Source organism: Rhinatrema bivittatum, chromosome 2 (genome assembly GCF_901001135.1).
Source record: "Rhinatrema bivittatum chromosome 2, aRhiBiv1.1, whole genome shotgun sequence".
In the NCBI taxonomy this organism is placed as follows: Eukaryota; Metazoa; Chordata; class Amphibia; order Gymnophiona; family Rhinatrematidae; genus Rhinatrema; species Rhinatrema bivittatum.
In genome coordinates, this window is record NC_042616.1 from 819903288 (window position 1) to 819919369 (window position 16082).

Below are 16082 nucleotides of genomic sequence, written 5' to 3' on the forward strand. Positions count from 1 at the left end.
TAGTCTGTCTCCATCTACTGGTGCGGAGTCACAACCCAGGTGTCCTGGACTGATCCTTGGTACTACAGGAACGAAAATTATCAGGTAAGAAACTAATTTTCCTCTTTATTAATCTGTATGAAAATTTGTTAATTGCCTAAATACTAGGCGATGTACCAAGGATAAACGCACACAAAGATTTTGAACAGAAATATATAAACATGTAACTAGCCTGTTCCCAGTTATTAAAAAGATACATAAAAACACACGATAGACAACTAATAAAATGCCTGCCTAAATAGCCATGTCTTCAGGGACTGCTTAAGGGTCTTTAAACTTCAAACTGTCTGCCAGTCGCAAACATTCAGGGAGAGTATTCCAAAGGGGCTGGAGCTGCGATCGAGAAGGCACAATCTCTTGTACACCAGCGCCTGGCATGTACCGGCGAGGGTACATCCAGCAGGCCCCTCTGAGAGGAGCAAAGTTGGCGGGAAGGAGAATACGATACAGCAAAGCATTGCATGCACCATGGGGTAACCGCGGAGGAAATCAGCTTGCAGGCAATCAGTGATGCACTCAGGTCTAGGAAGGTGTAAAATGCTCACATCTGTCGCTGCACCGCAGCCTTTAGAAGCAATTGAAGAGGTCTTTCCGTTCTGGCTGGTAAACCTATCAGAATGGAATTGCAATTTTTCTACAGTAGGAAGAATGAGAACCACAAGGATCTTGGAGACATGTTGTACAACTGTTTTTGAAGATCCTTGTGGTCTCATTTTCTGTCCCTCCCAATGCAACCATTCCGTGTTCAGAGACAGTGCTGTTATGTTGATAAGACTGCCTGATTATTTGAACTAATATGAATAAAAACATTTATTTGGTGCATTAAGACACTTTTGTCTATGGATGAACCTAAATCTTTGAACACACCCCTCTTCAGTGGATTTGGTTTCTTGAGGTGTTTATCTCCATTTTATGTGCTGGTTTATCCTAGAGAAATAGTCTTTCCTACTCAGGCATCATAAGATACAAGGATCCAGGCCCCAGCCATTCTGTATTTCTGTGGACAAGCAGGATAACAGCCACACGATTGGATGATGTCATCCGATGATGCTGAGTATCCTTCAGCTCAGGACTTCTGGACTTTTCCTGAGCAGATGCAGTACCTTCACGCCAGTGCTGGCGCATGATCCTCCTCAGTCTGTCTGCTGACCCTTGATCTCTCTCCTTAGAGTCGCCTCAATTGCTTTATTCTTCAAATGTCTACCAAGGAAGGATATTTGATCCTCCATGCTCTGTGAACACTGTCCAGGGCCAATCCGGGAAACTACAGACCAGTTAACCTGACTTCAGTGCCAGAAAAAATAGTGGAAAGTGTTCTAAAGATCAAAATCACAGAACATATAGAAAGACTTGGTTTAATGGAAAAAAGTCAGCATGGCTTTACCCAAGGCAAGTCTTGCCTCACAAATCTGCTTCACTTTTTTGAAGGAGTTAATAAATATGTGGATAGAGGTGAACCGGTAGATGTAGTATACTTGGATTTTCAGAAGGCGTTTGACAAAGTTCCTCATGAGAGGCTTCTAGGAAAAGTAAAAACATAAGAAATTGCCATGCTGGGTCAGACCAAGGGTCCATCAAGCCCAGCATCCTGTTTCCAACAGAGGCCAAATCAGGCCACAAGAACCTGGCAATTACCCAAACACCAAGAAGATCCCATGCTACTGTTGCAATTAATAGCAGTGGCTATTCCCTAAGTAAACTTAATTAATAGCAGGTAATGGACTTCGCCTCCAAGAACTTATCCAAACCTTTTTGAACCCAGCTACACTAACTGCATTAACCACATCCTCTAGCAACAAATTCCAGAGCTTTATTGTGCGTTGAGTGAAAAAGAATTTTCTCCGATTAGTTTTAATTGTGCTACTTGCTAACTTCATGGAGTGCCCCCAAAAGTGTAAATAACCGATTCACATTTACCCGTACTAGACCTCTCATGATCTTAAAGACCTCTATCATATCCCCCCTCAGCCGTCTCTTCTCCAAGCTGAACAGCCCTAACTTCTTCAGCCTTTAAGAACATCTCTAATACGGTCCAACTTGCAAAATTCCATTAAAATTCCAGAACATCATCAATTAACTACTTCCCAGTGCAACACATCCATTTATAGGTTTCATGGCATCTCACGTCCTCAAATTAATCCAACACCTTCAGGATTCCTCTCTTCATGACGCTAACATCGGGTCTCTTTTCACAATTATTACCTCAATATTTTGTAAAGACGCTGCAAGCATCTCCAGCACCTCGACCCAAAGATAGCCTCTCCAACACTTACACCATGTCTCTTCTCTTCACAATAAATACATCGATATTTATCAAGACGCTGGACAGCGTCTTCAATGCTCACCCGCGTATTAGAGATGTGAATAAAGTTTTCTTGTTACATATGTTACAAAGTTTTACAGTTTTTCACTACCTCTGTTATAATTTATAATGATTCTCCACAGTCCAATTGTTACTCATGTTACAAAGTTTCAATGTAAAATAAGAAGTCTGTGTTACTAGTTTCCTCGGTTACTCTGTAAACCGGTGTGATATGTCTAATTGAACATTGGTATAGAAAACAAACAAATATTATTATTGAAGAAACATTATTATTATTGAGAAACAATGAAAGAGAAGAATTAAGCACGGGGGTGAGATTGGAGAGTGGAACGATACATTGAATGTCCCTGAGGAAGCCTTTGGACACAAGGCGAAACAAGGCTCTCGTAGGAGGAAGTGAATCTATCTATAAATTATATACAAAATATTGTACTTTCAAGGCAATACAATTTTTTATTTTTGGTATATTTTTGTACATTTTAATTGGTGGGTAATGTGTGTGTGAGGTATGAATGAGGGCTGTGTATGAGTTGGGGCATTTCTTGGGTAATATATTTCAAATCTTAGAAAATAGTGTTTTCTTAAATGTAACTTTGATGATCTATATGTGATGTGTATATGGTCCAATCGCAATATGAATTGTCAGATGTAAAAATATGTTATGGAATAAAAGATAATTATGAAATGTTAATTAATATGACCTCTGATTTGGTTGTTGTTATTGTATGTATTATCAGAGGATATGCATGTAATATATACCTGAATAGGTTACCATTTAGGGGAGTAGGCGTAGTTACTTGATTCTTCTTTATATTTCTGGCTTGGGTACAGATTAACACTGAGGGACTACAGGTGGCACCTCGTCTTAAGTTTCAGTTTCAGTAAAATTTTCTCTGACTCCATCTGCTGGAGGGGAGCAAAACCCAGGAGTCTGGACTGATCTGTGGTACCACAGGAACGAAAATTAGCAGGCAAGAACCAATTTTCCTTTCTCGGTTACAAAAATAAATACATTATGAAATTCATAATAAAATTCATATGCAATGTACAAAGAAATCTAAAATTAAAATAAAACATGCCATAAAAATTAATAGCTAAACAGAAATATCAGAACAGATAACAGTAAGAATAGAAATAAAAATGAAAATAAAATAACATTAAAATAACATAATGAAATAAAAATAAAAGCAATAATGGCTTCTCCATATATTAGTAACACAGCCTTAGATGAAACTTAAAATGTAACACACTGACTTAATCTCTTCTCCAAATGCCTTTATGAAGAGCCAGGTCTTAAAAAATTTTTTTCAAAGTCTGATAATTAGGTTGAAGTCTCAGTTCACTAGGAAGAGAGTTCCATAAGCCCGGGCCCGCTAGAGACACTGTTCTTTCAGGATTGGGAAGAAGCGATGTGTGGTGTGAAGGGCCACTGAAAAGGAGATGATGTGAGGAAGACCAGGGGAAGAGATGGAGATAAGGAAGCTTGGGAGGAAGCGATGTGTGGTGTGAAGGGCCACTGAGAAGGAGGTGGTATGAGTAGGCCTAGGGGAAGAGTTGGAGATAAGGAAGCCTGGGAGAAGCAATGTATGGTGTGAAGGGCCACTGAGAAGGAAGTGGTGTGAGTAGGCCCAGGGGAAGTGATGAAGATAAGGAAGCTTGGAAGGAAGTGATGTGTGGTGTGAAGGGCCACTGAGAAGGAGGTGGTGTGAGGAGGCCCAGGGGAAGAGAGAAGGAAGCCTGGGAGGAAGCGAGGTATGGTATGAAGGGCCACTGAGAAGGAAGTGGTGTGAGTAGGCCCAGGGGAAGAGATGAAGATAAGGAAGCCTGGGAGGAAGCGAGGTATGGTATGAAGGGCCATTGAGAAGGAAGTGGTGTGAGTAGGCCCAGGGGAAGAGATGAAGATAAGGAAGCCTGGGAGAAGTGATGTGTGGTGTGAAGGGCCACTGAGAAGGAAGTGGTGTGAGTAGGCCCAGGGGAAGAGATGAAGATAAGGAAGCCTGGGAGGAAGCGAGGTATGGTATGAAGGGCCATTGAGAAGGAAGTGGTGTGAGTAGGCCCAGGGGAAGAGAGAAGGAAGCCTGGGAGGAAGCGAGGTATGGTATGAAGGGCCATTGAGAAGGAAGTGGTGTGAGGAGGCCCAGGGGAAGAGAGAAGGAAGCCTGGGAGGAAGCGAGGTATGGTATGAAGGGCCATTGAGAAGGAAGTGGTGTGAGTAGGCCCAGGGGAAGAGATGAAGATAAGGAAGCCTGGGAGAAGTGATGTGTGGTGTGAAGGGCCACTGAGAAGGAAGTGGTGTGAGTAGGCCCAGGGGAAGAGATGAAGATAAGGAAGCTTGGAAGGAAGTGATGTGTGGTGTGAAGGGCCACTGAGAAGGAGGTGGTGTGAGGAGGCCTAGGGGAAGAGGTGGAGATAAGGAAGCCTGGGAGAAGCAATGTATGGTGTGAAGGGCCACTGAGAAGGAAGTGGTGTGAGTAGGCCCAGGGGAAGTGATGAAGATAAGGAAGCCTGGGAGAAGCAATGTGTGTTGTGAAGGGCCACTGAGAAGGAAGTGGTGTGAGTAGGCCCAGGGGAAGAGATGAAGATAAGGAAGCTTGGAAGGAAGTGATGTGTGGTGTGAAGGGCCACTGAGAAGGAGGTGGTGTGAGGAGGCCCAGGGGAAGAGAGAAGGAAGCCTGGGAGGAAGCGAGGTATGGTATGAAGGGCCACTGAGAAGGAAGTGGTGTGAGTAGGCCCAGGGGAAGAGATGAAGATAAGGAAGCCTGGGAGGAAGCGAGGTATGGTATGAAGGGCCATTGAGAAGGAAGTGGTGTGAGTAGGCCCAGGGGAAGAGATGAAGATAAGGAAGCCTGGGAGAAGTGATGTGTGGTGTGAAGGGCCACTGAGAAGGAAGTGGTGTGAGTAGGCCCAGGGGAAGAGATGAAGATAAGGAAGCCTGGGAGAAGTGATGTGTGGTGTGAAGGGCCACTGAGAAGGAGGTGGTGTGAGTAGGCCCAGGGGAAGAGGTGGGAATCAGGAAGCCTGGGAGAAGTGATGTGTGGTGTGAAGGGCCACTGAGAAGGAGGTGGTGTGAGGAGGCCCAGAGGAAGCAATGGGAATCAGGAAGCCTGGGTGGAAAAGATGTGGGGCACGAGAGGGCACAAAAGAGGAGATTTTTACACTTTTTATTTTATTAATAAGCACCAGGGGACTAAAGGATGGTTTGGAAGCCTGGGAAGGACAGGTATAGAGTGTGTGAGAGCCTAGTGAGCAGGCCCGATGGGGAGGTGGAGATAAGGAGGCCTAGGGGAAAATTCTCCCAGCAGTGTGACTACGTCTTGCCTCACTCCTCATACCTCTCTTTTCTCTGTTAATCTTTCTGGTGTGGGTAATTTTGCAGGATTTAAAGGGAACATTGGCTCAGGAGCTGGATTTTGAAAATGAGGGACGGAATTCAGAACGCTGTGCCAGGGATATGAAACACTTCAAATATATTGTTGTGCCCAAGGTGTACTGGGAGCGAACTACTAAGGTAAGTCTCGCTGCTCCCCAGCCTTTCTCAGATAATAACACCCTCAGGTGACCTCTTCCAGGTTGAAAGTCACACAACTGCTGAATATCTCACACGCTGTATCCCCAGGTCACAGTGTCACCCGCTCCTGAACCTCTCTCGGACAGTTACACCCAAATCATGGTACCATCCTCTGCTGTCCTCTCCCAGACTGTACCCCAGATCACAATGTCACACCACTGCTGAATATCTCACACGCTGTATCCCCCAGGTCACAGTGTCACCCGCTCCTGAACCTCTCTCGGACAGTTACACCCAAATCATAATACCATCCTCTGCTGTCCTCTCCCAGACTGTACCCCAGATCACAATGTCACACCACTGCTGAATATCTCACACGCTGTATCCCCCAGGTCACAGTGTCACCCGCTCCTGAACCTCTCTCGGACAGTACCATCCAAATCATGGTACCATCCTCTGCTGTCCTCTCCCAGACTGTACCCCAGATCACAATGTCACACCACTGCTGAATATCTCACACGCTGTATCCCCCAGGTCACAGTGTCACCCGCTCCTGAACCTCTCTCGGACAGTTACACCCAAATCATAGTACCATCCTTTGCTGACCTCTCCCAGACTGTACCCCAGATCACAATGTCACACCACTGCTGAATATCTCACACGCTGTATCCCCAGGTCACAGTGTCACCCGCTCCTGAACCTCTCTCGGACAGTTACACCCAAATCATAGTACCATCCTTTGCTGACCTCTCCCAGACTGTACCCCAGATCACAATGTCACACCACTGCTGAATATCTCACACGCTGTATCCCCAGGTCACAGTGTCACCCGCTCCTGAACCTCTCTCGGACAGTTACACCCAAATCATAATACCATCCTCTGCTGTCCTCTCCCAGACTGTACCCCAGATCACAATGTCACACCAATGCTGAATATCTCACACGCTGTATCCCCCAGGTCACAGTGTCACCCGCTCCTGAACCTCTCTCGGACAGTTACACCCAAATCATAGTACCATCCTTTGCTGACCTCTCCCAGACTGTACCCCAGATCACAATGTCACACCACTGCTGAATATCTCACACGCTGTATCCCCAGGTCACAGTGTCACCCGCTCCTGAACCTCTCTCGGACAGTTACACCCAAATCATAATACCATCCTCTGCTGTCCTCTCCCAGACTGTACCCCAGATCACAATGTCACACCAATGCTGAATATCTCACACGCTGTATCCCCCAGGTCACAGTGTCACCCGCTCCTGAACCTCTCTCGGACAGTTACACCCAAATCATAGTACCATCCTTTGCTGACCTCTCCCAGACTGTACCCAGGATCACAATGTCACACCACTGCTGAATATCTCACACGCTGTATCCCCAGGTCACAGTGTCACCCGCTCCTGAACCTCTCTCGGACAGTTACACCCAAATCATAATACCATCCTCTGCTGTCCTCTCCCAGACTGTACCCCAGATCACAATGTCACACCACTGCTGAATATCTCACACGCTGTATCCCCAGGTCACAGTGTCACCCGCTCCTGAACCTCTCTCGGACAGTTACACCCAAATCATAATACCATCCTCTGCTGTCCTCTCCCAGACTGTACCCCAGATCACAATGTCACACCAATGCTGAATATCTCACACGCTGTATCCCCCAGGTCACAGTGTCACCCGCTCCTGAACCTCTCTCGGACAGTTACACCCAAATCATGGTACCATCCTCTGCTGTCCTCTCCCAGACTGTACCCCAGATCACAATGTCACACCAATGCTGAATATCTCACACGCTGTATCCCCAGGTCACAGTGTCACCTGCTCCTGAACCTCTCTCGGACAGTTACACCCAAATCATGGTACCATCCTCTGCTGTCCTCTCCCAGACTGTACCCCAGATCACAATGTCACACCAATGCTGAATATCTCACACGCTGTATCCCCAGGTCACAGTGTCACCCGGTCCTGAACCTCTCTCGGACAGTTACACCCAAATCATAATACCATCCTCTGCTGTCCTCTCCCAGACTGTACCCCAGATCACAATGTCACACCACTGCTGAATATCTCACACGCTGTATCCCCCAGGTCACAGTGTCACCCGCTCCTGAACCTCTCTCGGACAGTTACACCCAAATCATGGTACCATCCTCTGCTGTCCTCTCCCAGACTGTACCCCAGATCACAATGTCACACCACTGCTGAATATCTCACACGCTGTATCCCCAGGTCACAGTGTCACCCGCTCCTGAACCTCTCTCGGACAGTACCATCCAAATCATAATACCATCCTCTGCTGTCCTCTCCCAGACTGTACCCCAGATCACAGTGTCACACCAATGCTGAATATCTCACACGCTGTATCCCCAGGTCACAGTGTCACCCGCTCCTGAACCTCTCTCGGACAGTACCATCCAAATCATGGTACCATCCACTGCTGTCCTCTCCCAGACTGTACCCCAGATCACAATGTCACACCAATGCTGAATATCTCACACGCTGTATCCTCAGGTCACAGTGTCACCCGCTCCTGAACCTCTCTCGGACAGTTACACCCAAATCATAATACCATCCTTTGCTGACCTCTCCCAGACTGTACCCCAGATCACAATGTCACACCAATGCTGATTCCCTGTACGTACCAGGATCAGTCCAGGACACCTGGGTTGTGACTCCGCACCAGTAGATGGAGACAGACTAAAACTTGTGGGCGGAGCATATATGCCCCTGTGCCAGTCACAGCCCCTCAGTCTTACTCTGTCTCCAGTAGGTGGTGCAGGTCTGGTCACAGCCCTGTCGGGCCTGATTCTGTGTGGTTAGTCAGGTTCGCTTTTGTGGTTGATTTTATTAGGCCTAACTTGATTTTTTTCTTCAAATTGGGTTTTATTTAATCTTGTTTAATTCTAGTCCCAGTTGCCCTGCCTCCCTGGGGAGTTGAGAGGTCCTGAGGGGACTACCCTCCCCAGGTTGAGGCCGCTGCTAGGGTTGAGGACCCGGCTGGACTAGTAGCAGCGTCAGGGGTGACACCGGGGAGCCCGGTTCACTCACCCCTGCAGGACATAGGGCTTTTCAGCACCTGGGACAGCGTTTTTTCTTATTTAAAAAAAAAAAAAAAAAAAAGTGTTTTTACTTTTGTTTTCAGTCGGCTCTCCGTTCCCTGGCGTTGCGCTCCGTTCCGCTCGAGGGGGGGCGTCTTCGGCAGGGGGGAGGTCGCCGATTTTCGCCGCATTGAATTTTTGTGTTTATTCGGCGTCCCTCAGTGCTTTTCGGCGCGTCTTTGGTTTCCCGCGGTTTTTTGCAGGGCCGCGCGGCTCGCAGTGCAGGGCCTGCGACTCGGCGCGCGCGCGTCTCTCCCGGGACGGGCTTTGCTCGGCCTGCGTCCCGGGAGACGAGGGATCGTCGGCGGCTCCTCGGGGGGCCCGTTCCCGGGTCGCGCGATCGCCGTCGCAAGGGGGGGGTTCCCCTGATAGGCCTCCTGACCCGTTCCTGGTCAGCGCGGGAATGGCGGCCATTTTGTCTACCGGCCGGGTAGCTTCGCGGGAAACGGTGGGGGCCTCGGTTTTACCTCCTACGCTTTCCCCGCAGCGGGGTGCAGCGGTGGAGGTCCCTTCAGAGGGGCCCCAGTCCCGGGGGCATTCGGAAAGCGACGCAACGGATTCGGGCAAGTTTTTCTGAAGATTTGGCGCTTTTGCTGCGCCGTTATAAGCGTAGCAAGCGCAGACGGGGGGACGCCTCGCGTTCAAGGGTCCACCGGTCCCCGCCGCAGAAGAAGATGGCAAGGAGGGTGGCGAAGACCACCCAGAGAGCGGCCTGGGGCAAACGGCTTCCCCGAGGGGTGCCGCAGAACTCGGATTCCGAAGATACCTCCGAGGCGGACACAGAGGCCTCCGAGGAGCCCCTGCCTGGGGCCGGGACGGCAGCAGCAGATGGCTCGGCGCAGCCCAGTACAGGTATAGGAGCGCAGGCCGTCGACAGGGATGACCCCAAGGTGGTGCGTCTGTTCCGCAGAGAGGAACTGTCGCCACTCATTCCGGCCATTCTCCAGGAGCTGGGGATTGAGGCTCCTCCGGTGGTGGTCCGCCAGGAGGCAAATATGGATCCTGTTCTGATTGAGTTCACAGGGCCGGCGGTCGTTTTTCATTTTTTTCGTCCACGGATATCCTCTTCAAGGAATGGGATACTCCGGAGTTAGGTCTGAAGGTCAGCAAGGCCATGGACAAACTTTACCCTTTGCCGGAGGACGCGCTAGAGCTCCTCCGACTCCCAAAGGTGGATTCGGCAGTGTCAGCTGTCACGAAGAGGTCTACCATCCCGGTCACGGGAGCGACAGCCCTCCGGGATATTCAAGACCGTACGTTGGAGGTTCAACTCAAAATATTTTTGAGGTTTCTGCCCTAGGGGTGCGTGCCGCCAGTTGCACAAATTTTGCTATGCGTGCTAGTCTGTGCTGGACTCAAGTCCTGCAGGCGAATGCGGGTCTCTCTTCAGAGGAGGCTTCCCAAGCTGACAGATTGGAGGCGGCCATTGCCTATGGCGCGGATGCATTCCATGATCTTTTGCGCACCTCAGCTAGGTCCATGGTGGCAGCGGTGTCGGCACGTCGTCTCCTTTGGCTGCGCAATTGGGCAGCGGATGGCTCTTCCAAGGCTCACCTCGGGGCTTTGCCTTTTAAGGGGACATTGCTGTTTGGCAAGGAGTTGGACGATTTGATGGTTTACCTGGGGGAGAACCGAGCGTTTAAGCTGCCGGAGGATAGGACCCAGTCGAGATTTTCCTTTTCAGGCAGAGCCCGGTTCAGGGGGCCCAGGAAGTCTAGGCCACAAAGATCCTCTGGACCCTAGGCCGTCTTCCTCTCGGTACACCCAGTGGCAGCAGTCTTTTCGGGGCAAACGTTTTGGCCGGCAAGGAGGGGCCCCGTCGGGTGCGGGGTCCAAGCCTTCGCAATGAAGTTCGGCCGGCCCATCCCTCGTCGCGTCCTCGGCACGCTGTTCCAAACGTGGGGACGCGTCTATCCTTATTCCTCGAGGAATGGGCCAGCGTGACATCGGATCAATGGGTCCTCGACGTGATAAAACATGGCTACGAGTTAGATTTGGCTCGCATCCCAACGGACAAATTCCTGGTCTCACCCTGCAAGGATCCCAAGAAGAAGGCGGCGGTGCTAGATACCATCCAAAGACTAGAAAGACTGGGAGCCATCTCGCCGGTTCCGGCCGCTCAGTACGGCAAGGGCCGGTACTCCATTTACTTCTTAGTCCCCAAGAGAGACGGCACTTTCCGCCCAATTCTGGATCTGAAAGGAGTCAACAGATGCCTTCGAGTCCCTCACTTCAAAATGGAGACCATTCGGTCAGTGATCGCGTCAGTGCGTCCCGGCGAATTCCTGGCGTCCCTAGATCTCACAGAAGCATACCTTCATGTGGAAATTCAACCAGCGTTTCAGCGGTTTCTGAGGTTTGGCATTCTGGGCAGGCACTTCCAGTTCCGGGCGCTTCCGTTCGGCCTGGCGACAGCGCCTCGGACATTCACGAAAGTGATGGTGGTCGTGGCGGCGCAGTTGCGGCGGGAAGGCCTGCTGGTTCACCCTTACCTCGACGATTGGCTGAGCCGGGCGAAGTCTCAGAGTCTGTGTCGGCAGGCGGTGGCCAGGGTGTTACAGCTCTTGCAGTCCCTGGGCTGGGTGGTCAACTTCAACAAGAGTTATCTCGAACCCTCTCAGTCCTTGGAATATCTTGGAGCCCTGTTCGACACGTAGCGAGGCAGTGTGATTCTCTCGCAGGACCAGATATGCAAACTGCAGTCTCAGATGCTACGTTTTTTTTTGTCGCTACACCGGCCACGAGTCTGCGATTACCTGACGGTTCTGGGGTCTATGGCATCCAAGCTGGCGTTAGTCCCTTGGGCGTTCGCTCATCTATGGCCGCTGCAGTCCTCATTGCTTTCCCGCTGGAAACCGGTTTCCGAGGATTTCTATCTACCTCTACCTCTCGAGGGGCAGGCGCGATCCAGCCTGAGCTGGAAGTCGGTTCAGGGTCTGTGGTCAGAGTCGCAGACCCGGTGGTCTATCAACCGGCTGGAGACCAGAGCGGTCCGTCTGGCGCTGCAAGCTTTTCTACCCCTCGTGCGCGGACAGGCGGTCCGGGTATGGTCGGACAACGCTACCACCGTGGCTTACATCAATCGCCAAGGAGGGACAAGAAGTCCTCTAGTGGCGGAGGAGGCGCGGCTCTTGATGCTCTGGGCAGAACGGCATCTCAGCCATCTCGTGGCTTCCCACATAGTGGGAATCGACAACGTCCAGGCGGATTTTCTCAGTCGTCACCGCTTGGATCCCGGAGAGTGGGAGTTGGCGGACGAGGCGTTTCTCTTCATTCGCCGGACTTGGGGAATGCCCCACATGGATCTGATGGCCACCTGGCACGACGCGAAGGCTCCGCGATTTTACAGTCGACGTCGCGAAAGGGGAGCAGAAGGAGTCGACGCGTTGGTGCTTCCCTGGCCGGTGGATGTGCTTCTCTATGTGTTCCCACCGTGGCCCATGATCGGAAAGATCCTACGGCGCATAGAATTGCATCCATCCAATGTGATCATGGTGGCGCCGGAGTGGCCACGCCGTCCGTGGTTTGCGGACCTGGTCCAGCTGTCAGTGGCCGCACCCCTTCGTCTACAGGGATTCCCGGGGTTCCTTCGTCAGGGCCCCGTCTGTTTGGAGGATGTGGCTCACTTTTGTCTCGCAGCATGGTTTTTGAGAGGTATCGGTTGAAGAGAAAAGGCTATTCGGATGCGGTCGTTGCTACGTTGCTGAGATCCAGAAAACAGTCTACGTCCCTAGCTTATCCTAGCTTATGTTCGGGTCTGGGTAGTTTTTGAGGAATGGTGCATGGAGTGGGGCCTAGACCCCACTTCCGCTTCTATTCCCGATATTCTGGCTTTTTTTTTTCCAGGCGGGGCTCGCCGAAGGTTTAGCGTGTAATTCCCTTCGGGTTCAAGTGGCGGCGCTTGGCTGTTTGCGTGGTAAGGTCCGGGGGATCTCTCTGGCTCTCCACCCGGATATCTCCCGCTTTCTTAGGGGGGCTAAGCACCTCCGTCCTCCGTTGCGGCCCCCTTGCCCGTCTTGGAACCTCAACTGGGTACTCTCAGCCTTATGCTCAGTGCCGTTTTGAGCCCCTGAAACGTTCTACGCTCAAGGATTTCACCTTGAAGACCGTATTCCTAGTGGCGATTGCATCGGCCCGTCGTGTTTTCAGAATTACAGGCGTTGTCCTGTAGGGAGACCTTCTTGCGCATCTCCGATTCGGTGGTCTCCTTGCGGACGGTTACCTCCTTCCTTCCTAAGGTCGTGTCGTCGTTCCATTTGAATCAGTCAATTGAACTTCCCGCTTTCTCGGTTGCGGAGTCTTCGGACCCGAAAACAAAAGACTTGAGAAAACTAGATGTGCGGAGGTCCCGGCTTCGCTATCTGGAGGTTACTAATCCGTTTCGGGTGACGGATCATCTGTTTGTGTTAACTTCGGGTCCAAAGAAAGGTGCTGCGGCGTCCCGCACGACAATTGCCCGTTGGCTCAAGGAAGCCATTGGTTCTGCGTACATTCTGCGCGGAAAATCGCCGCCGGTGGGTCTTCGGGCTCATTCGACACGCTTTGCAGGGCGGATACCTGGAAGTCGTTGCATACCTTCATTAAACATTGCCGGTTGGATGTTCAGGCTACTGAAGCTGGGGGTTTTCGAGAGAGGGTACTCCGAGCGGGACTCTCTGCTTCCCACCCTCGGTAAGTTAGCTCTGGTACATCCCAGGTGTCCTGGACTGATCCTGGTACGTACAGGGAAAGGAAAATTAGTTTCTTACCTGATAATTTTCGTTCCTGTAGTACCAAGGATCAGTCCAGGATCCCGCCCGCAGTGTTGCGTTATAGTAACGGAGAGTCCGCTCATTATTGTGTTTTTCAGTACGCTGATCCATTCGCTCTCCCCGGTTGGGGAGTCTGGTTCCTGTAGGGGTGTTGGTTTTCTTTTCCCTACCAAGTTGTATGGTTAGCTATGGTTGCCTTTTGGCTTTTGTCTACTTTGACATTACGTATGACTGAGGGGCTGTGACTGGCACAGGGGCATATATGCTCCGCCCACAAGTTTTAGTCTGTCTCCATCTACTGGTGCGGAGTCACAACCCAGGTGTCCTGGACTGATCCTTGGTACTACAGGAACGAAAATTATCAGGTAAGAAACTAATTTTCCTATATCTCACACGCTGTATCCCCAGGTCACAGTGTCACCCGCTCCTGAACCTCTCTCGGACAGTTACACCCAAATCATAATACCATCCTTTGCTGACCTCTCCCAGACTGTACCCCAGATCACAATGTCACACCAATGCTGAATATCTCACACGCTGTATCCCCAGGTCACAGTGTCACCCGCTCCTGAACCTCTCTCGGACAGTTACACCCAAATCATGGTACCATCCTTTGCTGACCTCTCCCAGACTGTACCCCAGATCACAATGTCACACCAATGCTGAATATCTCACACGCTGTATCCCCAGGTCACAGTGTCACCCGCTCCTGAACCTCTCTCGGACAGTTACACCCAAATCATGGTACAATCCTTTGCTGACCTCTCCCAGACTGTACCCCAGATCACAATGTCACACCAATGCTGAATATCTCACACGCTGTATCCCCAGGTCACAGTGTCACCCGCTCCTGAACCTCTCTCGGACAGTTACACCCAAATCATGGTACCATCCTTTGCTGACCTCTCCCAGACTGTACCCCAGATCACAATGTCACACCAATGCTGAATATCTCACACGCTGTATCCCCAGGTCACAGTGTCACCCGCAGCTGAACCTCTCTCGGACAGTACCATCCAAATCATAATACCATCCTCTGCTGTCCTCTCCCAGACTGTACCCCAGATCACAATGTCACACCAATGCTGAATATCTCACACGCTGTATCCCCAGGTCACAGTGTCACCCGCTCCTGAACCTCTCTCGGACAGTTACACCCAAATCATAATACCATCCTTTGCTGACCTCTCCCAGACTGTACCCCAGATCACAATGTCACACCAATGCTGAATATCTCACACGCTGTATCCCCAGGTCACAGTGTCACCCGCAGCTGAACCTCTCTCGGACAGTACCATCCAAATCATAATACCATCCTCTGCTGTCCTCTCCCAGACTGTACCCCAGATCACAGTGTCACACCACTGCTGAATATCTCACAGTATCACCCGCAGCTGAACCTCTTGTATAGCAGTAAATGATGAGATTCACATAATTGACATCACAGAGACCTGTGGAAGGAGGATAACCAATGGGACAGTACTATATTAGGGTACAAATTATATTACAATGATAGGGAAGATCAACTTGGTGGGGGAGGGTATAGAGTCCAACAGGATAAAGATCATACAAGAGACTAAATGCTCAGTAGAATCTATATGGGTAGAAATCCCATGTGTGTTGGGTAAGAGAATAGTGATAGGAGTATACTACCGTCCACCTGGACAAAATGAGGAAAATAGAAAAAAACTGAAAGATGCAGCTGCAAAGGTTAAGTGTTCAACAGGCATGGACATTGTTTAAAAATACAATCCTAGATGTGCAGACCAGATGTATTCCACACATTAAGAAAGGTAGAAGGAACGCAAAACGATTACCGGCATGGTTAAAAGGTGAGGTGAAAGAGGCTATTTTAGCCAAAAAAAATCCTTAAAAAATTGGAAGAAGGATCCATCTGAAGAAAATAAGATAAAGCATAAACATTGTTAAGTTAAGTGTAAAACATTGATAACACAGGCGAAGAGAGAATTTGAAATGAAGTTGGCCGTATATCCAAAGCAAGAAGCCTGTGAAGGAGTTTGTTGGACCATTAGATGACCGAGGGGTTAAAGGGGCAGAAAGACTAAATTAATTCTTTGCTTCCATGTTTACTAATGAGGATGTTGGGGAGATACCAGTTCCGGAGATGGTTTTCAAGGGTGATGTGTCAGACAAACTGAACCAAATCACTGTGAACCTGGAAGATGTAGTAGGCCAGATTGACAAACTAAAGAGTAGCAAATCACCTGGACCGGATGGTATGCATCCTAGGGTACTGAAGGAACTCAAAAATGAAATTTCTGATCTATTAGTAAAAATTTGTAACCTATTATTAAAATCATCCATTGTACCTGAAGACTGGAGGGTGGCCAATGTAACCCCA

General features: G+C 49.8%; 1 protein-coding gene across 3 annotated transcripts in view; it reads left to right on the top strand.

The window, feature by feature from the left end:
- ADCK5 (aarF domain containing kinase 5) overlaps positions 1-16082 on the top strand; it is a 269661-nt gene that overhangs the window by 72507 nt on the left and 181072 nt on the right. For all 3 annotated transcript variants that reach the window (XM_029592309.1, XM_029592308.1, XM_029592310.1), the window contains one exon: positions 5739-5870. In XM_029592309.1, coding sequence (XP_029448169.1) covers positions 5739-5870 — 132 coding nt within the window. The remainder of the gene's footprint in view (positions 1-5738; positions 5871-16082) is intronic.